This window comes from Aspergillus heteromorphus, assembly GCF_003184545.1.
Source record: "Aspergillus heteromorphus CBS 117.55 chromosome Unknown BO70scaffold_32, whole genome shotgun sequence".
NCBI lineage: Eukaryota > Fungi > Ascomycota > Eurotiomycetes > Eurotiales > Aspergillaceae > Aspergillus > Aspergillus heteromorphus.
Genome location: NW_020290437.1, coordinates 170,443 through 190,511, shown reverse-complemented (window position 1 = coordinate 190,511; position 20,069 = coordinate 170,443). Strand labels below are relative to the sequence as shown.

At 54.1% G+C, this 20,069-nt stretch overlaps 8 protein-coding genes across 8 annotated transcripts; 4 read left to right on the top strand and 4 right to left on the bottom strand.

Moving 5' to 3' along the window:
• Window positions 1–792: 792 nt before the first annotated feature.
• sidH (enoyl-CoA hydratase/isomerase family protein) lies at window positions 793–1,794 on the bottom strand (the record flags this gene model as incomplete). Its single annotated transcript, XM_025548314.1, has 2 exons — window positions 1,458–1,794; window positions 793–1,388 (listed from the first exon to the last, which is right to left on the bottom strand). The coding sequence occupies exons 1-2, from the start codon at window positions 1,684–1,686 to the stop codon at window positions 793–795; spliced, it is 825 nt and encodes a 274-aa protein (XP_025395702.1). The 5' UTR covers window positions 1,687–1,794.
• Window positions 1,795–2,119: 325 nt separating this feature from the next.
• On the top strand, window positions 2,120–3,693 carry BO70DRAFT_365680 (GNAT family N-acetyltransferase). The gene is made up of 2 exons (XM_025544131.1): window positions 2,120–3,168; window positions 3,298–3,693. Exons 1-2 carry the CDS (start codon window positions 2,188–2,190, stop codon window positions 3,667–3,669), a joined length of 1,353 nt encoding a protein of 450 aa, XP_025395701.1. The 5' UTR covers window positions 2,120–2,187; the 3' UTR covers window positions 3,670–3,693.
• Window positions 3,694–4,166: 473 nt separating this feature from the next.
• Window positions 4,167–5,980, bottom strand: BO70DRAFT_416497 (uncharacterized protein). Its single transcript, XM_025547391.1, has one exon. It carries the CDS (start codon window positions 5,665–5,667, stop codon window positions 4,516–4,518), a length of 1,152 nt encoding a protein of 383 aa, XP_025395700.1. The 5' UTR covers window positions 5,668–5,980; the 3' UTR covers window positions 4,167–4,515.
• A 1,146-nt stretch (window positions 5,981–7,126) lies between these two features.
• On the top strand, window positions 7,127–8,316 carry BO70DRAFT_365679 (putative short-chain dehydrogenase/reductase family protein). Its single transcript, XM_025544130.1, has 2 exons — window positions 7,127–8,154; window positions 8,203–8,316. Exon 1 carries the CDS (start codon window positions 7,281–7,283, stop codon window positions 8,151–8,153), a length of 873 nt encoding a protein of 290 aa, XP_025395699.1. The 5' UTR covers window positions 7,127–7,280; the 3' UTR covers window position 8,154; window positions 8,203–8,316.
• Window positions 8,257–9,351, bottom strand: BO70DRAFT_365678 (carboxymuconolactone decarboxylase family protein). The gene has a single exon (XM_025544129.1). The coding sequence runs from the start codon at window positions 9,191–9,193 to the stop codon at window positions 8,573–8,575; it is 621 nt and encodes a 206-aa protein (XP_025395698.1). The 5' UTR covers window positions 9,194–9,351; the 3' UTR covers window positions 8,257–8,572.
• A 467-nt stretch (window positions 9,352–9,818) lies between these two features.
• BO70DRAFT_322364 (uncharacterized protein) lies at window positions 9,819–11,289 on the top strand. Its single transcript, XM_025540547.1, has 2 exons — window positions 9,819–10,144; window positions 10,207–11,289. Exons 1-2 carry the CDS (start codon window positions 9,948–9,950, stop codon window positions 11,213–11,215), a joined length of 1,206 nt encoding a protein of 401 aa, XP_025395697.1. The 5' UTR covers window positions 9,819–9,947; the 3' UTR covers window positions 11,216–11,289.
• A 415-nt stretch (window positions 11,290–11,704) lies between these two features.
• On the top strand, window positions 11,705–15,053 carry BO70DRAFT_322363 (chloride channel protein). The gene is made up of 7 exons (XM_025540546.1): window positions 11,705–11,903; window positions 11,983–12,512; window positions 12,575–12,678; window positions 12,731–12,883; window positions 12,933–13,047; window positions 13,094–13,185; window positions 13,238–15,053. The coding sequence occupies exons 1-7, from the start codon at window positions 11,782–11,784 to the stop codon at window positions 14,717–14,719; spliced, it is 2,598 nt and encodes an 865-aa protein (XP_025395696.1). The 5' UTR covers window positions 11,705–11,781; the 3' UTR covers window positions 14,720–15,053.
• Window positions 15,054–16,014: 961 nt separating this feature from the next.
• On the bottom strand, window positions 16,015–18,550 carry BO70DRAFT_365675 (allantoinase alX). The gene is made up of 2 exons (XM_025544128.1): window positions 17,549–18,550; window positions 16,015–17,474 (listed from the first exon to the last, which is right to left on the bottom strand). Exons 1-2 carry the CDS (start codon window positions 18,077–18,079, stop codon window positions 16,467–16,469), a joined length of 1,539 nt encoding a protein of 512 aa, XP_025395695.1. The 5' UTR covers window positions 18,080–18,550; the 3' UTR covers window positions 16,015–16,466.
• Window positions 18,551–20,069: the final 1,519 nt, after the last annotated feature.

Below are 20,069 nucleotides of genomic sequence, written 5' to 3'. Positions count from 1 at the left end.
AGCTATGACAGAATGGAATAATAATATACAACATTGAGATTAGTACTCACCACCACGAGGAATTCGAACAATTAGAGTAGACCTTCTCTTCCAGCACTGAGTACTCCGTACGCAGTCTATACAGTATTATAGATACTGCATCGAAAGGAGAATTGAAGCGGATACCGTGTTGATCCGCGACAGGTCAGGTGACCGTCGTTGGCAGGCGATCGACGGCCTTCTTTCCTCTTCTTCAACCTCCTGCACTATCCCCGTATGGCACTAGCGACAGCTAGTTATATCACGTGCCTGGAGCGGGCCGAAGTGCCCCCTATCTGATTGTGAAACCTCAGCTTGGTGGTCCGGCGCAAAACCACCACCCCGCTAGGCACCATCTAATCTGATCCATGATAAGATGAAAATTCTTCTTCAGTGGAGTTGTTTGTCGGAAGGATCCTGGACACGATTCCGGATTCCCACGCAGCATGATACTGGTGACTAATTTATATAGAGTAATAAAAATGGAACCCAGAGTTCCTGGGGTCGTGGCGGCACTGAAAAAAAAAAAAAAAAGTCTGTATGATGAAATCTCACTTGTGGGTGGGGTTTTGGACTTCTTCTGTCTGTTGGTTGCTAGCACCAAATCTTCGGCGGTCCACACACCGAGCTTTAACCTGGGCCGGAGAGATTAAAGCAATATTCAGTTTTCACATTTTTACTAAATATTGTGTATCTGGGTGGGTAGCTATCTAGTAGTAGAAGTATACTATTATATTATAGGGTAAACAAGAGCAGGTACAAGGATTATAATAATCACAGCTTGGAATTTTTCCAGCTCGGCGCCCGTTTCTCTACAAATGCTCGAATGCCCTCGGCAAAATTGGGGCCCTCGACCAGACGCGGATACCATTGATCCGCCAGCGCCGATACCGCGTCCTCCACACCTCCTGCCTCCCAGCCCATCCGGATGCCCAGACGGCCAACAATCAAGGCATCCGGACTGTTATTGCACATGTCGCGCGCTATCTGCAGGGCCACCTGAGCCACGGTCATATCGCCGGTGGCATCTACCAGTCGACTGACCAGGCCCCAGTCGTAAAGCGTTTTAGCGTCCACGCTGCGGCCGGTCAACGCCAGGTCCATGGTGCGCTGCAGTCCAAGCGTTCTGGTCAATCGCGGTAGACAGCCCGCGACGGGCACAATGCCTCGCTTCACCTCCGGTAGTGCGAACACCGCCGCTGTCGATGCTATTACCAAATCGCAATTTGCCACCATCTCAAAGCCGCCTCCCATACACAGTCCGTTGACGGCCGCGATGATCGGTTTCTTGCCTGCCCGTCGCGGCAGTCCGGCTAGCCCCGGGGCTGCCATGTCGTTAACCACCCCGGCTTCGTTCATGGCGTTCCATTCTGGACACCCACCGCCTCAGTAATGAAGGACAAGAAAACGGTTCTGGGGACGGAGGCGACGACACCCACCTTGTAGATCGGCCCCCGTGCAGAATGCCCTCCCCGCGCCGGTAATGATGCCCACCCATAAGCTCTCATCTTGGTCGAAGAGCTCCCAGATCTCTTGGATCTCGCGACTGGTAGGCAGGCTGATGCAGTTTAACTTCTCTGGACGGGTTAACGTCACCTGGACGACGCGCTCGTGCGGAAACGAGACTTGGAAATGTTGGAACTGGAGGGATTTGGATCTGAGAGACATGGTTGTGTTGTGTGTTGTGTCTGTGTGATTGTCTGTGTGTCTGTGTCTGTCTGTCTGTGTGTCTGTTTGTCTGTCTGTCTAGGTGGGCGGGTTACTTAGACTCTTAGCTTCCTTCCCCCCCCTCGGCTTTATAGATTGATAAAATCTTTGGCGTGATATGGACTTGGTGGGGACACACGGGTAGCATGCCGTGCCTACCGGGTCCAGAAGCCCTGATGAATCGACTCCATTGGCCACCCTCTGAGACAAGTGTACTCGGATACGCAAGAGATGGCATGGCATGGCGTTCTGCCTCGGTCTGTCTTTTATCTTTCCAATTGATTAATCAATCTTGACCCCTCCCCGTCTCTCTCCCCAGTGTATATAACCTGTTTGCGTGTCCCGGAAAGCCCTTCTCCTATTTTTTTTTTTTTTTTTTCCCTTCTTCTTTCTTTTTTTGAAGCTCAATTCTCAATTCCTTTCCATTTCTGAGGAAATAAACAGTCCCAACACACACACACAATGGCACCCAACCCCCCCTCTCCACACCCCTACCCGCTGGTGAAGCTGCCACATCCTTTTCTGACCACATATCGAGTGCGCACCGTCGCCAACTCCTCCACGCCGGCCACACACACCTTGACGCTCGTGGATCAGCCCGCCACTGGCCGAGCGCTGCCCCAAGCGCTACACCTGGACTCTCTCTCATGGCACGACCTGTCCTTCACCCCCCAGGCCGACCGTCCCCCTCCTTCAGATAACAGCGCCTGGGCGCGCGCGCGTCGAGGCCCGCAGACCACATTCCAATGGCCCGACAATAGCGCCCCGACACTGGGACAGATCTGGAACGTCATTCACGCCATATACCTCGCACACCCGACGAACGAATTCTTCCGCCTGACTCTCGTCGGCGCCGGCAAGGAGATGCTGCAGAACGAACTGCTTTCGACCGGGCTGGGAGTCGAGCACCCCCAGCCATTGCGTCGCGCCGACCACGCGAACGCTCCTGTGCCTTTCACCTCCAACGAGATCCTCATCCTGCGCAGCTCCTTCTGGCAAGGCGCGGCATCGCCTCTGGGCCCGCGCCCGATCTGGGTGGTTGGCGACGGCACCGACGGCCCTCTGCGGCAGTCGCTGGCCCAGTATCCGGCCATGCCCGAGAACTACCAATTCACCCGCAAATTCCCCGACGAGGCCGTGTATGCGCGACATCCCGTCCGTCGCCCCAAGCCGCACCCCGGCTCCATCGTCTACAGCCGCTACATCCCCGAGCTGGACGAGCACTTTTCCCTCGAGGTCGTCGATTGGCAGGACCAGGCGCACCTGAAGCTATTCAACACCTGGCAGAACGACCCCCGCGTCGCCTCCGGGTGGAACGAGACCGGCTCTCTGGACCAGCATCGCGAGTACCTGCGCAAGCTGCACGTCGATCCCCACGTCCTGTGCTTGTTCGGCCGCTTCAATGATTCCCGCTTCGCTTATTTCGAGCTGTACTGGGCGAAGGTACCTTACCACCTACCTACCCATTTCCATTTCCATTTCCATTTCCATTTCCATTCTCCCACGGCTTTCCCCCCCCCCCCCCCCCCCCCGGCACTCCAGTACTAATCATCTCTTGTTCACCCCCAACAGGAAGACCACTACGGCGCACACTACAACGCAGGCGACTACGACCGCGGCCGCCACTCGCTGGTCGGCGACGCTTCGTTCCGGGGCGCCCAGCGCGTCAACGCCTGGTACTCCAGCTGCATCCACTACTGCTTCCTGGACGACCCGCGGACGGCCAACGTGGTGGGCGAGCCCAAAGCCACCGGCGGCACCATCCTGTCGTACGAGAACTCCCAGGGCCTGGTCATCGGCAAGTACGTCGACCTCGGCCACAAGCGCTCCGTCCATTCCATCTGCAGCCGCGAGAAGTGGTTCCAGCTGTGTCCCGTGTTTTGGGATGGAAGGGAGCGGCCCTTGGAGTCGGCGGATCGTGCCGCCTGGAATGCGAAGCTGTAGAGATTATCTGCAGTTGAAATGCGGTAAGTTATGTAGTATATGTATATGTATATGTATATGGATATGGATATATTCAATATATTATTTATTCTATTTACTTGTGTGATGGATGGAGTGTCTAGGATGAGATCGGGAGTGGTTTCCTCGCTATTAGTACTACTTAATACTGCTAGGATCTGATGTGTGGTAAGTGGTACGTACATACCGTAGGGATATATAGTATAGTATACCAAGGTGGAGTACCTAGGTATTCCATCACGCTCCATCCATCCAGCCCTTGCGCTACGAAAACAATAAAAAACCAAGAAACAATACCTTATTTACGACATTTCACTACAGCCGAAAACAAGTAGCCTCTATCTACACCATCATATTATAGCGTCATCAAGAACCAGAACATCACAGCAAAAAAAAAAAAAAAAAAAAAAAGAATAGTGCAAGAAACTTTCATTTGCAATTACTCAAGAGGTCATACCATACATCGAATAGACATGATACAAAGTACTTGACAAATCCAAAGCCACAAAAACCGGTGATCGAGACTCGAGAATCGAGAAGAGAAGGAAGGAAAGGAAGAAAGAAGACAGGAAGGAAGGGTATGCTCGTGAGTGGACATAAAAATACAACGAAAAAAGGAAATACAACAAACAGGAGCGAGAGCACTGGTCTGACCGTCCGTCTGTCCGGTGGACTCTGGAAATCCTTCCCCAAACATACACACACACATATATGACCCTGGACTTTACAACGACAGAGAGGAATGGACTAGACTGAGATGAGAAGGAAAGGGGAAAAAAAAAAAAAGAAAGGGAAGTAGAGAGGTACTGCCTGGTTGCTGAATGCTGGCTAGTACAGCCCGCCGATCACGCCGTGGTCGCAGTACGTCCCCGCTGCTACAGCTCCCATGTGAACTGGACGTCCGTTGCTGCACAACGACCAGGTCTTGCCGCCGGGTCCGCAGATGATCGCCCCGTCCACGCAAGGCCCACCGGGGACGAACCGATCGCTCGAACCGTCGGATGCAGAGGTGGGGAGGGGCACCGTCTTCGCGGACGAGGAGCCGAAGCTCGATGCCACCTTGCTGGAGGCGGCGGCTGATGAGGATGCAGGGGTGGCGGATTGCGAGGCCATCTTCGATGAGGACGGTGCGGGGGTTGATGCCTGGGAAGAAGAGTGGGCGGATGTGCCGCCCACGACGCTGTTGTTGTTGCTGCTGCTGCTGCTGCTGCTGCCAGAGGCACCGGTTCCGGATGAAGTGCTACCGCTGTTCGAGGTGCTGGTGGAATGGGAGCTGGATCCACTGCCCAGGAACGCAGCGGAGCCGGTGCAGGTGTAGCCCTGGCCCGAACCGGAGCCCTCGACCGAGTCTCCGGGCAGGGGAAAGTTGACTTCGTCGCCCTCGATGGTCGTGCACTGTCCGGGCCCGTTAACGTTGGCAATAAAGACCGGCGGCGCGCTCTTGTACGAGAGGGCGTTGCGTTTCTCGTTCACCTCGCGAGTGGTCTCTTTCCGGGACGCGGACCCGCCGATGGTGACCTGCGCGCAGTTCATGTACATCTCGCGGTTGCCGACTTTGTTGAACCAGGTCCAGGCCAGGAGCGCATCGCCGCCCGGGGCGTCGGAGGGGATCGAGAACTTGTAGCTCTCCGTCAGCGGACATCCGCCGATCATCGAGTGGATGACCTGGAAGTTCTTCCCGCTGTCGTAGGAGAGAGACACCTGGCAGGAACCGCCCTCGTGCGTGGCACTCCCCTGCAGTTCCAGATCGTACTCTCCTCCAGGCGAGTAGGTGGCCACCGACTTGAAGGCGTCGCCGGCGTACCCCTTGCAAGGGTAGTCGCTACCACTGGTGGACAGAGGGTTTGTGTACGAGTAGTCCTTCTTAGACTCATCTCCATCCGGGTTCAACGGGCTGCGAATCGGATACGGCTTGGACATTTGGATATGTCCGACAACGGACGAGGCCAGCAGGCCGCACATGACAAGAACACTCTTCATCTTGAAGCAATCAAACGAATGTATGAGCCCTGGATAGCGGCTTTTCTTTTAATGGGCAGTAGAATGAATGGCTAAAAGCCTTTCGACCTAGAGGCAGTCAAGTCAGTCAACAAGGACAACCCAGGAAGATGGTCAGAACCACCACTTACTCGTTGGATCCAAAAGAGTGGTAGTGTGTGGCTAGGGGTAAACACTAGACAAGACAACCAGTTCGTCGAAGCACAGCAGCGAGACTATTCTTATAAGTCTCGCGACGGCCTACAGGTATGCTCCCTCTGTGCCCTACCCCACGACAAACAGCGGACATTCCAACTGACCGGGTTACGGGGCAGAAAAGTGTCTATTATAAAAAGCCATTGCCAATGGCATGCTCACCAAGTTTCCTCGTCGGCTCGTCCGCAATTCCCAGATCAGAATGACGATGCGGTTCCCATGTCCGCTCGCTCAGCAACGCAACGTTAGCCCGGTAGTCATGGATGTGGCCCGGAATGTGGCTCCGCGTCAGCTCGACCAACATTGCGCAGTAACATTCCACGGTGTGTATAAAGTGTAAACACCGCCGCTTCATTCCTGGGACGGCCCCTATTAAGTTTTAACCAACGGTCCAACATTACTTCTCGAGCCCGCAATGACCATGAGTGGTCGTCTGCCGTGTTTCCGACTTGGTATCTCGCCGCCCTTCAGCCATTCGGGGGCTCTTGGTGTGTAGAAGGGTGGCGACTGGCAAATATCCCGCAACGATATAGTTGTCGGACAGACCTCGAGACTGTGTTGGAGGTGGTGAAGGAATGTACCACCGCGCCGCTGCTTTGTGGCGATAATGATCACACGAGTAGCCCAGATGGGCTGTATATCACTGGGTAAATTCGTTGTCAGTTTCCGGGTTATCTTGCGGCTGAGGTGTTAAGTTCTTGTTCATTGCCCTGTCCAGTAAATCCTCACGTAAACGCGTTGTTACTGTTTTGGTGATCTATCCTAGGCAACAGTTATGCCCAGGAGACTATCATCACCGAACATCGATATTTATCAAGCAGGCTAATTATTCGAGTATCTACTATGAGCTGGCTACAGTTTAAGCCTTCAGTGAGCCATGAAGAAATAAGATTGAACGGGCATGCAGAGGCTTGTGAGGTTGTGATTGCCACGGAGATACAGTTGAAGCATGAAATCTAGAAGCAAGAAATAATCTCTGGTCGAATCAAGTCATGACATAGAGCCCTCTTGCTGAGTCTCGAATTTAGGAGCAGGACATAAGATCATTATTGCCGTACTTCAGTATCTAGTAGATAGTCAGTTTCCTACTCCGTACAGGTCAGTTTATTCAGCTGGTGCACCTGCCCCTGCCGGCCCGGCTGCCATCCGAGCCGGAGTCCGGATTCTGCCGTTCCGTTCGTTATCAATGAGGTCGTTGTAGACGATCTCGCCAATCATGTCGCAGTTAATCAGTCATCTCTCCGACAGTGGCTTCATGTCGCGCGATGGAAGCGATTCGATCAGGATGAGAAATCCCCCAACATGACATGGACAACTACTTAAGGTGGTGATGCGCACATCCCCACAGGATCCTGCGATCGCATCTCATCGCATCTCAGGACAATCCTATCCCTTCCATCATGCGCCTCCGTCAACCACCCGCCCCCCCAATCCCCTCCAGCACCACCTTCCGCGACCGAACGGCCATCGTCACCGGCGGCAACACTGGCATCGGCCTGGCCGTTGCCCGCGAACTCCTCCGTCTGCAATGCAAGACCCTGATCCTAGCCTGTCGAGATGCGACCCGTGCCGAGGCCGCGCGCCAGACCCTCCTCGCCGAGTTCCCCTCCCTCCCCCGAGACACCGTCCAACTCAGGTCCCTCGATCTGGATAGCTACAGCAGCGTGCACAACTTCGCCGCGGAGATCCGCCGCGACATCCCCGTGGTCGATCTCCTGGTCCTGAACGCCGGCGCGGGCTTTTTCCCGGCCATGCAGTCCAGCGCCGAGAGTCATGAACGCACCATCCAGACTATGTACCTCTCCAACGTCCTCTTGCTCTTGTCCCTGCTGCCACATCTGGAGGCCTCGAAGCAGAAATCCGGGCGAGTCGCCCGTGTCACCTGGGTTGGCAGTCGGAAAGCCTACGAGGTACCCGCGAGACAAGCCTTCCCGGGCGATGGCCAGTCCGTCCTGGCATACTATGACGATCCCGAGCACTATGACTTGATGACGCGCTATGGCGAGGCCAAGCACCTCTGTCTGGCATTCTTTTATGAACTCTGCCGGCGAATCACCCGCGATCAAGTCGTCGTCAACATGGTGTGTCCCGGTGCGGTGGCCACCGAGCTGGCGCGGAACGTGCCCGCGATTTATCAGCCGATAGTGTGGGTGATGCATAAGGTGGTTTCGCGGAGCCCGGAGAAGGCGGCCTGGCTGGTAGTAAACGCAGCGGTGGTGGCTGGGGACGACAGCCATGGGGTGTTCTTTGGGGATGAGAAGATAGAGCCGTAAGTCCCCTCACCCTTGTTATGCTTTGGATCGGTATGCTGATTGCGCAGAATGCACCCCTCCTTCCAGACGGACGCAGGCCAGACCATCCAGAAGAGAGTGTGGGACGAGACCATGACCGAGATGAAGGGGACGCGGGCCATTCCCGATTCGCCAGAGTATATATTAACATGAGATATCTATACATAATCATGCAGCATAATCAAGGCCGTTTCTCACACCCGCACCCTGAAAAGAGCGGCAGGGAATAGTTTAGTTGAACATGATCCAACCCCTCTTTCACTCACTCCAGTCTCGCGAAGCAATCCAGATGTCTAGACATCGAGCATCTGCTATCGGCGAAGCGCCTACAGCTAGAACCATCAGCAAAGCTCAAGTAACATACGTAGTAGAACCGGAGGTGAAAATTGAATTGACGATTTCTATTTCAACCCCGCCACCAACTCCTCCACACTCTTCATCTCCTTATCATTATTCTCCCCCACATCCAAAGCCACTAGCACGCGGCTGACGCAATTATACCCCGCGATGCCCGTAGTCAACTCGACGATCTCACGATCGGAGAACCCCGTCTGCTGCAGCCCGGCGAAGGTCTCATCCCGCACGCGCACCGTCCGCGTCATCTCGTCCGCATACCGCACAATCGCCTTCTGCTGGGCCGTCAACACGCTCTGCTCCAGCGCCTCAGAGGCCTCGACAGCCCCGTCGGCCAGGGACGACAGCGTGCGCACGGCCTGGAGTTCCTCCGGCCGGATGCCTCCCTTCAGGGCTAGCGGGGCGTGGGCGTTCCACTCGTATATGGCGGTGGTGAGGACGGCGACCCGGCAGACGGCCAGCTCGAGGAGACCCTGGTCGATGACGGTCTGGGTGCGGATCGCGCCCAGGAAGCTGTTCCAGCCGTCGGCGACTGGGGGGGAGTGCAGCAGCGAGAGATCGAGGGGGATGAGCGGCCGCGGATGCCGGCGGGCGGCGATCCGTGTGTAGATGTCTTCGGTCGCGGGGTCGGCGGTCGGTGGGGAGGAGGGGGCGTAGGGAAGACGCATGGTGCGGGGCGTGGTGTATGTTAGGGGTCGGGTGAAAGGTCTGGGTTCGGGATATCAGTAGATGAGTATGGTATGTTGAGGGTTAGTGGTGCGGTTACTGGATGCGGAGGGGGGGTTGGACGGCAGTGCGGGATAACATCGGGAGTGTGCTTTCCACCACAGGAGGGAAGGCGGTGGGCAGATCGGGGCAGTATGGGATTGGGAGTACAGTGTGCTGAGGTACGGAGTATGATGTGAAGAAATCTATTCAAGTTTCATCGTTTAGCAAACCATATACATTTTGATAGTACGTACACACGTTTCCTTTCTTAAACCATCATTCCATTGTCAAGTGTCAAGTGTCAACAGTGGGGCTGGAGACCAGCATTGCCATTGACGCCCCCGCGACCGCGTAGATTCAGTACCTCTTCAGCCAAGGAGGATCGACCGTAATATTAATGGCCGGTTTCTGGCTGGCCGGAAGACGCGCCGAAAGCGCGAATGCATTCGGGCCGAACGAAGAAAAAAAGATCCGGGGTTGCTGTGCTACTCGCAACCACTACAGAGCATTTCGTAATCGCCCCATCTCTCTCTCCCTCTGGCTTGAAGAATGCATCACTCCTGACCTGTACGTCGTGCTGCCATCCCCGGCGCCCGCGATCCTTGAGCTGACCGCTCCTGTCAAGAAATGCCACCCGCGATGCGCCAGAGCTATCTTCCCATAGCTTTCTAAACCAGGAACCGCACGATCGCTAAGCAGCCTCCATCCATTACGATGTCTCTCTCGAAGCATATCTTCCAGCCGTGCCGCACGCCCCAGCAATTATGGCGACACACCATCTCTCGCAGAAGAATACAGCGATCGCAAGCTCGCCAATTCAGCCCATCTAGCGCAGTCGCGGCCAGCTCGGTGACAGGGGCGGCTGAAGCAGAGATCCAAGCTGCTCACAAATACTGCTCAAGTCTTCTTCTGTACAGCACCTACCTAGCCTTCAAGCTATTCACCATCCCACTAACACGGCACTCTTCCTTAGGAAATACGATCGCCCCTCATACACCCTAAGCACCTTCATCCCGCGAAATGCGCAAACATTCTACACTGCCCTCCGGGCGCTGAACGTCTCCCTCTCCACGATCCCCGATACCACCTCATCCCACACGATCGGACTCATGCGACTCCAGTTCTGGAGAGATGCCGTCGCCAAAGCCTTATCCGGCTCGCCCCCGAAAGAGCCCATCGCTATCCTCCTGGCCTCCGCGATGTCAGACCTGCACGAGAGAACGCAGGGTCGCGCACGTATCAGCAAAGGCTGGCTTAATCGGATGATAAATGCGCGCGAGCAGACCCTGGTGAATGATCCGTACACGAATATTGCGGCTCTGGAATCATACGCCGAAAACACCTACTCAACACTGCTATATTTGACCCTGTCGGCCTTGCCAATGACCTCCGTCACGGCAGATCATGTGGCATCGCATATCGGTAAAGCAGCTGGTATTGCAGCGGTGCTCCGTGGTCTGCCACTGGTAGCATTCCCGGCTGCGACTCACAATCGCCCTGACCAGGCTGGTACTGGTACGATGCCGGGGGCAACAAAGCAGGGGGCTGTGATGCTTCCTCTCGATGTGATGGCCCAGGCAGGCGTGAAGGAAGAAGACGTGTTCAGACTAGGCGCAGAGGCTCCGGGGCTCCGTGATGCCGTGTTTACAGTCGCTACTCGGGCCAGTGATCACTTGATCACCGTACAGCAGATGCTGAGCAATCTCCACGCTGGCCAGGATGTGGGCCATGAGTTCGAGCATGAAGGCGAGGAGGGCCATGAATACAACTTGCCGGATCAGTTCAAGGACCAGCAGACTAAAACGCCATTAGATGAGGTGAACCAAGCCTTTGGTGTTTTCATGCCTGCCGTTGCAACGCGGCTCTGGCTGGACCGGCTGGAAAGTGTTGATTTTGATATCTTCCGCCCCGAGCTTCTCCAGTCCGACTGGAAGCTTCCCTGGAAGGCTTATCTATCTTTTCGGCGGAAGACGCTCTCATGAGGAGCTTTTTCAGCCGACCTATATGTACCATCATGACTATAGAGCTTTAATGGGTCTTCTTGTGTATAAACACGTCTTTCTTGCTTCTTGGCAATAATCACAAATCGGCGCAAGAACCCTCTACAATCAATCCATACACACTTCCTAATCCCGTCATAAAGTCAGTCCCGCATAAGTGGCTAGAATGTCCGCCTCTCACCAATTCCGTTTGCAGAAATCGAAACTGTAAGACAAGTCAGGCATTGCGCATCATGTGGCATATCTTTTTCCCTCTTTTCTTTTTTTCTTTTTTTTTTTTTTTTTTCAATCCCCCAATTATCTCGAATCACGTTACTTTCTTGAGACCAGGTTTTACTGCCGGGGCCAAAGCCTGACCGCTCCACTCGCCGCCCGGACCAGCCGCGGAGGTCACGCTGGAACTCCGAGACTACGCCGTAATTGGCACCAGTTGTCGGCCACGCCTGATCGATCATCAGCGGAGATCCCCATTGACAGGCACCGAGGCTGTGTTTTTTGTGATGCGACTGGATGCGACTGACACGCCTCCATGATACGTATCATCCGCGATGCCCATAAGACAACCAGGACCACAGACGGAAGACCAGCCATCGCCGAACCAGCCATATAGCGACAATGCCTCCCCCGAGCCTCATGTTTCTTTGAGCAGCAGCGGAGGGCTACGTGAGCCGTAAGTCCCGGCCATCCGCGCACCGGTACCGGCACCGGCATCTGCATCTGAAGTGAGACTGACACCGACTTGCACATAGGGTCTCATTCAAACGCAAGCAAAAAGAGCGCTCCCGATTCCACTTCCCCAGTCTTTTTTCCAGCAGCTCCGCCGAGTCCGCAGGACACAGGCGCTTCGGGTCTCTGTCCCAATACGAACAGTCATCCGCAGAGATACAGCCATTGCAAGACGAGCCGATCGGCGGCAACAGAAACCTCGCGAACAAGGATTCGGGCTTTCTGGACTGGTACGTTGAAGGGCCGGGACGACGAGTTGGTTACGATGATCTTACGGCCATCGATTGGATTTTTGAATATACCAAGGAGCGACAAAGGAAGAGGTTGCTGTATGCGAACGGACAGGGCGTCGTTGGATATCTGCGCAAGGTCCTGGACTCGAGTAATGTCTGGATTGTCCTGATTGCGACGGGCGTCTTGGTTGGAATCATTGCCGCTTGCATTGATATCAGCAGCGACTGGCTCGCGGATCTTAAAACGGGCTATTGCAGGAATGGCCCGGGTGGAGGCAGGTTTTACCTGAATCGAAGCTTTTGTTGTTGGGGCCACGATGGTGAGCGATTGCTCAATTCATAAACCTCGGTTGGCGCGTTTTCGTATTGATCTTTGCCACAGATGTCTCCAACTGCTTAGACTGGACGCCGTGGAGGAAGGCCTTGGGGGTCACCTCGTCAGGTGGGGGGTATACCGTGGAGTATCTCTTCTATGTGCTTTACTCTGTACGTCGGTCTCTCCGCTGCTTCCTTTGACCATCTGCTGATGTGATTTCAGGTGTTTTTCGCTGTTTGTGCATGTATCCTGGTTAGGAGCTACGCCATCTATGCAAGACATAGTGGTATTCCTGAGATCAAAACTGTTCTTGGCGGCTTTGTCATAAGGCGCTTCATGGGGCCTTGGACACTTGCCATCAAGTCCTTGGGTCTGGTATGTGCCCAACGTTCTTTCGCGTCTGCAGCCTGCTAATGTGTTCAAGTGCTTGTCTGTTGCATCTGGTCTGTGGCTTGGCAAAGAAGGCCCCCTTATTCACGTGGCATGCTGCTGTGCCAGTGTCATCATGAAGCCATTCCACAGTCTGAATCATAATGAAGGTACCTGCATCGGCCCGTTCCTGAAGAGCCCAGGCTAATTTTGCAGCGAGGAAACGTGAGGTTCTTTCTGCGGCCGCGGCCGCAGGTGTTTCTGTTGCTTTTGGGGCTCCTATTGGAGGTGTCCTGTTCAGTTTAGAAGTAAGTATCGAAGACGCTTTCCACCACATATGCCTGCTCACTTTCTCGCTAGCAACTGTCCTATTATTTCCCCGACAAGACCATGTGGCAAAGCTTTGTCTGTGCCATGGTGGCTTCGGTCACCCTGCATGCGCTCAACCCGTACCGCACCGGTAATATCGTGCTCTACCAAGTCAAATATACACGTGAATGGCATCGCTTTGAAATGATCCCATTCATTATTCTCGGCATTGTGGGTGGCCTCTATGGGGCGTTTCTCATTCGATTGAACATGAGAATCACGAAATGGAGACGGTCCCGAAGCATCGCCCGGCCACTGATCGAGGTGGCTGCTGTGGCTCTTTTGAGCGCCCTGATCAACTTTCCCAATCTATTTATGAGAGCCCAAAACTCAGAGCTCGTCCATTCGCTATTTGCCGAATGCGGGACCGGAACTACCAATACGGATCCTTTTGGCTTCTGCAAGTCTGATGCTGCCTCTGCTGGAACGGTTGCTCTTTTGCTTTTAGCTGCAATTCTTGGTTTCTTCCTTGCCTCGGTCACCTTTGGACTGGACATACCCGCTGGTATCATCCTTCCGTCGGTCGCTATCGGTGCCCTATACGGGCGTGCTTTGGGCATGACTTTCCGGATGTGGCAGGAAGCCTTTCCCAAATTCTTCCTGTTCAGCAAATGTGAACTGGATACTCCATGCGTGACCCCGGGCATATACGCGATCATCGGCGCGGCATCGGCACTGGGTGGCGCCACGAGAATGACCGTCTCAATCGTGGTCATCATGTTCGAGCTCACCGGCGCGTTGACCTATGTCATTCCCATCATGATTGCAGTCATGCTGTCCAAGTGGTGCGGCGATATCTTCGGGAAACGCGGGATCTACGAGTCCTGGATTCACCTCAACCAATACCCCTTCCTGGACCACCGTGACGACACAACCCCCCCAGATGTCCCCGCCCACAAGGTTATGACCGCTCTCGACGACATGACAGTCATCGTTGCCGTTGGCCACACCATCGCCTCCCTCCGCAACCTCCTCCTGACAACCTCCTACCGCGGATTCCCCGTCATCACCGATACCTCCAACCCAATCTTACTCGGATACATCTCGCGCAACGAGCTCGCCTACGCCCTGAAATACTCCACCTCCCCCTCCGCAGACCACTCCCTCTCCGGCGAAACCCAGGTCTTCTTTACCCACCAGCCATTCGCCGATCCCGCTGAAACCCTGGACCTCCGCCCGTGGATGGACCAAACCCCCATCACTCTCAACAGCAGCACGACCTTCCTGATCGTCCTGCGCATGTTCCAGAGACTTGGCCTCCGCTACGTCCTCTTCGTGAACAAGGGCATTCTCCAGGGTCTGCTCACTAAGAAGGACATCTGGTCGGTGGTCACCCGGCCCTCGTCTCACAAGGACGACGACGCCTTGCGTGATCGAACGTTCGATCTGGGTGATACCGCTGAGGAGGTCGGCTTGCTGGAAAGTGATGAGACAAGTCTGGCTAGTACTATTGAAAGACAGCAGTCGTTTTGATCTACCCTACCTATTTACTCCCGAGGATCATTGGCATCATATCTTCATCATCATATATCCTTTGAAATCTACCGCACATGTCATGGCCTGTCTGTCTACCTACCTACCTACCTACCTACCTACTACCTGCTTTGTGGACTCGTGACGATGTCGACGTCTTTCCTTCTCTTCTCTTTTCTTTTCTTTTTCTTCGTCTCGATATCTCTCATCTTGCTACTTACCTACCTACCCACCTACCTACCTACTTACCTATTTTGAATGTTCTTGTAGCTAGCTGCCAATGAACCTTTCCCCTCAACTTTCAGAGAGAGAGAGAGAGAGAGAGAGAGAGAGTATGTATGTCTATGTCTATGTCTATGTATACGCGCATCATGGAGTAGACACTTCGGTTGAACAGGACGGAGGTACCAAATCCTGCACGCAACCCGCAACACCCTATTTAAACTTCCACTACCCAGCCAGCCAAACAGTCAGCTGGCTTGCTAACTACCCACCTTAAGTAGTAAGTAAGTACGGGGCACTCTACCTACCTAATCCACGCAACTTTACTTCCTTGCTCCTTGTTCCTTTCTTCTTGCTCCTTTCTTCTTGCTCGTCCTCCTCTCTTCTTGCTCAACGCCCCCAACTCCGGTCTGTTCCTGTTCTGGAGAGGAAATGAAGGAGCGGTTTTCATCTGATTCTAACTTGTTTTGTTCTTTTGGCCTTTGCGATGGATGGATGGATGGACGATCAATGCCAATAAGATAATTAACTCACTAACTCACTCACTAACTAACTAACTAACTACCTATTGGGGGGGGGAATGCGGTGGGGTGGGATGGGGGAAAATATCAAGTTGAAGATGGATTGTAATAGTAATAGTAATAGTAATAGTAATAGTAGTAGTAATAGTATTCATTGCTGAATATCATGCTTTTGGGTGATGTCATTACATACTATACGTATGGTGGGAGATGAGTTATGGGGGGATGGGGGGGCGGCTCTGGGTCTACTATCTACTTTAGGGGGTTGTGGGGTTGCTAGGTTTGTGGATGATTTGATTTGACTTGGTATAGTCGGTTTATGGTTGTTGGTTGTTCGGTTGTTCGGTTGTCTATTGCCTATTATCTATCTACTGTCTGTTGTCTACTACCTATTGTTTGTTGATCTGTTACTTCAAGTGATGTGAAATGGGAAGACGCAAGGAGAGGGGGGGATACAATAATTTCTGAGTGAAAATGAATGCATATCAATATGGATATCACAATGAGAGTATGGATATGAATATGGTAGTATATAGTAGTATAGTGTAGTGTAGCGTAGTAAAATATAGTGTATTTATAACTAAATGCATAGAAATATGAAATAAAAGCAAGGTAAAAAACTATTACCCATCGCTCGACGAATGCTGATCTATCTAAATATGGAAAGGTAAGACGCTGATGGATGAGGGGGTTTATATGCCGTGGGATGTGATGTGATGTGATGTGAAGGGAAGAAAGTCATTAGTAGTGGGTCGTCAAAAGCAGGTAAGCAAGTAAGCAAGTAAGCAGGTAAGCAGGTATCAAGCCGAGGTGTCTGAAACGAGAATGCTTATGCTTGGAGGGGGCGAAAAAAAGCCCTAGTTGAACCGTTGTTGAAGAGTCAGATTTCACCCTCTGATAAGGAACCACCCGGTTGGTCATTCATGCTTGTTTGATCCGAGAGCCAACTGAGAAGGGAGCAAACAGGGACAGGGAAATGGAAATGGAAACAGAGATGGAATAAATCAAGCGCGGCTCTGAAGAAGCAATCCACCAGAGGGCGTCTTGCTACTAAACCCAGCGTCATGACTGAAGACCTTCTCGCCACGGAGCCAGGTCTCGCGGACGAGGCCACGAAGCTTGCGGCCCTGGTAGGGCGAGCACTTGTTGCGGAAGAGCATGGTGCTGGGCTCGACGACCCACTCGGCGGCGTCATCGAAAACACAGATATCGGCATCGTGGCCGGGGACCAGGTCGCCCTTTTGGTGCTGCAGACCGACCTGCGCGGCGGTATTGGTGCAGCAGAGCCGCACGATGTCCTGCAGGGCCTGCTTGGTGGCGGTTTCGTCGCCGGACTTCAGCGCCTTGCGCCGACTGATCTCGGTCCAGAGGATCGGGAGCCCCAGGCCGACGGAGGAGATGCCGCCCCAGGCGGACAAGAAGCTTCCTTCGTTGGAGACAGGGCTATCGCTGTCTGGTGTGCAGTGGCCGGGGACGTGGGAGGGTAGGAGCTTGAGATTGGGGGTGCAGGGCGAGTGGTCGGAGACGATTGTCTTGATCACGCCGTCAGTGGCGTGGCGTTCGAGTTCGTCCCAGAGGGCGTCCTGGTTCAGCTGCGAGCGGATCGGAGGGCAGCATTTGTGGCGGGTGTCTCCGTCGCGGATCTCCTCGGCCGCTAGCGAGAGGTAGTGGAAGCAGGTCTCTGCGGTGATGGGGATTCCTTCCGCACGGGCTTTACGCAGGAGAGGGATGGCCTCCATGGCGGAGAGGTGGACAATGTGCAAGGGGAGATTGGGGGCGATATGGGACAGGGAGAGGATCTCTTCCACGGCACAGGTCTCATAGGACGAGGGACGAGACGCGAGGAAAGTGGAATAAGCTTCCTCGGGACCTCCCAGGGCGAGATCCTTCTCTTCGGACACGGTGGTGGGCGGGACCATTTCCGCGTGGAACATGAGGGTGGTGGGCTCATCGGCCAGTTCAGCCATGGCCTTGCGGATGTCTTCCGACGAGACGGCGGGGAACTCATCCACCTGAGGAAAGTTAGTATATGCATGTGCAAGGTACTGGGGAGACTGGCGAGAGCGAGAGAGAGAAAGATACGTACCCCACTATCGATCAGGAAGCCCTTGAAGCCGCGGACACCCTCCTGCACCAAGGCTTTCAATTCGCCCGCATTGCCGGGGATGATGCCGCCGTAGAAGCCGACGTCGACCCAGCACTTGCCCTGAGCGGCGCGCAGCTTCTCCTTGAAGTTGGCTACGGTGGTGGTGGGGGGGATGGCATTCAGGGGCATGTCAATGACGGTGGTAACGCCGCCAAAGGCCGCGGCCTGGGTGCCGGTGTAGAAGCCCTCCCATTCGGTGCGGCCCGGCTCGTTCAGGTGGACATGGGCATCGACGAGGCCGGGGAGCAGAATGTGGGGGGAGTAATCCGTATAGGGAACGCCCGCGGGGAAGTCGGAGGCTGGGATCACGACATCGAAGACGGCGGTGATCTTTCCGGAGGTGCGGGAGATCACAATGGTAGCGGATGTCAAACGACCGGAGATGACGGCGCGGGAGGAGGCAATGACGGCAATTGAGGGTATTTGGCTGAGAGAGGTGGCTGAGGCCGGAGATATCGGCGAGGCCTCCATTTTTTTTGTGATAGCCGTAGTCTGCTGGACTAGAGGATCGAACTAGAACCAGGATTGGACGCTAAGAAGGCCAGGGTTGCTTGCAAAGACAGGAAGACAATGACAGACGAGAAATCGAGTGTCGATGGATCGAGAGAGGATAGGGTAGTCTGCTACAGTAGACACGGTAGATGCAGCTGAAGATAGGCCCAAAAGAGAGATAAGGAAGTCACCACAGAGAGGCAAGGCAAGGCAAGGGATAGGATGGGATATACTATAGGTCTGATAAGGGGGAGGACGATGAGAGGACGATAAGGACTTTAAATGTTTTCCCTCTGATGATTCCCACTGTTTTCCACTCTTGTTCATCGAGTAACCGAAACCCGGATCCACTTCGCCGACGGATCCACCGGCCGTTTCTCCATTGTCTTCTCTGCAGTCTTCATAGTTCACGCAGGGCCGGGTGGCTAACTGGCTTAGGGCGGAGCGAACTGCGTAGATAGATAGACTGTCGAGATCTAGATATAACTAAGTGATAGGGTTAGTACTTAGATAGCAGCTGCTTGCTGACCTCCTGCCTTCCCCGTTGCCTTTCCCACCGCGGCAGGCCTGAGGCCGACACCTCTGGGGGTACATAGTCCGTCCGTACACCTTCAGATTTGCCCCATCAGGTGAGAGAAAAAACAGAAAATTCCTTATCAGCCGGACCAGTCAGAACCATGGGTCGGGATCGGGCGCCTCCGGCTTCCGCCATCGGGCCTCCCCTGCTGCCTCGTATCTCGCTCAACACACCGCTGTTACTCGATCAAAACTCAGATACTGGCCCGGTGGGAGGTTTGCTTTACTCGATCAAAACCCTCACAAAGGCCACACGGGGCTGTTGTTCCGTTCCCTCGACCCCTCGACCCCTCTTCCCCTCTTTCCCCTCCGCTTTGGACACTCTCGCTCACCTTAGACAGATGGCCGGGCACTCTTTGTGTATCTACTGGACCACTCGTCTTTTCCGGGACATGCGTGTCAGAGTCAATTCCATGGGCCGCCCCGCTCATTCTCTTTGAGTCTGACTGTCACCACCACCCTCCATGAGCGTTGTGCCAGGGATCGGGGATCTTCGGGGATCGGCCCCTGTTCTGACGTTCTAGAGGCGACTGTCCACTCGCTGGGAGTGGTCTCCGACAACTCTAGTGGGCTATGTACGGAGCGCATTTGAGTGTGGGATAGAGTGTCAGTGGCGGAGGGATGATGCAAATTGCACACATTGCACAGAAGGGGCCAGCGCCCCTGACAGGATTTGTGGGGGGAGGGAAACCCCGCGGGCCGACTAACTAGTACCGAGTCGCTAGAGGTAACGTTCATACATGTGGATGGCTACTCCGGGCGGACTATAAGATACACACGCTACCAGCCGAATTATTCACCCTGCCAATCAAAGCAAGACTAGAAAATAATATTCGGTATTATTAGTATTATCATTATCATCATCATTATCGCTATCGCTACTGTTATTGTTATTGTTACTTTTAGGGAGTATGGAGTATACCGAGTGATGATAAAAGCAGGGAATGTCGAGAATTCCCCCATGGACGATGTGCGATTGCTGTTTCGTTACCGTCTCGGATACTGCTGCCTCCGGCCTTAGGCCGACCCTCAACCTTCGGGGGATGAAAGACATGGCGAATTCCCTCTCCGGGCCACTGTCTGCATCATTGCCCACAACCCAGAACCGGGTGTGTCTCTACCGCTGACGTGTCGTTTGACGCTTACTGATCCAGAAACCTATACAGACAGTCCTCGGGGACAACAGAATCCGGTATTCTCAGATCTTACGGTACTACCTAGTGGGAGCTTTGGTCTGTTGTGCTGCAGTGGTGTTGAACTTAGTGCACCTTTATGACTAGAAGGATGCCGAGACACCTTTTGAGTCTAAGGGGGTACCCGGCGACTTCCAACAAGTGGGGAGGGAGTAGATACTCCTTTTGCCGCCGTGCTCTGCTGTCATCAACACATCTAT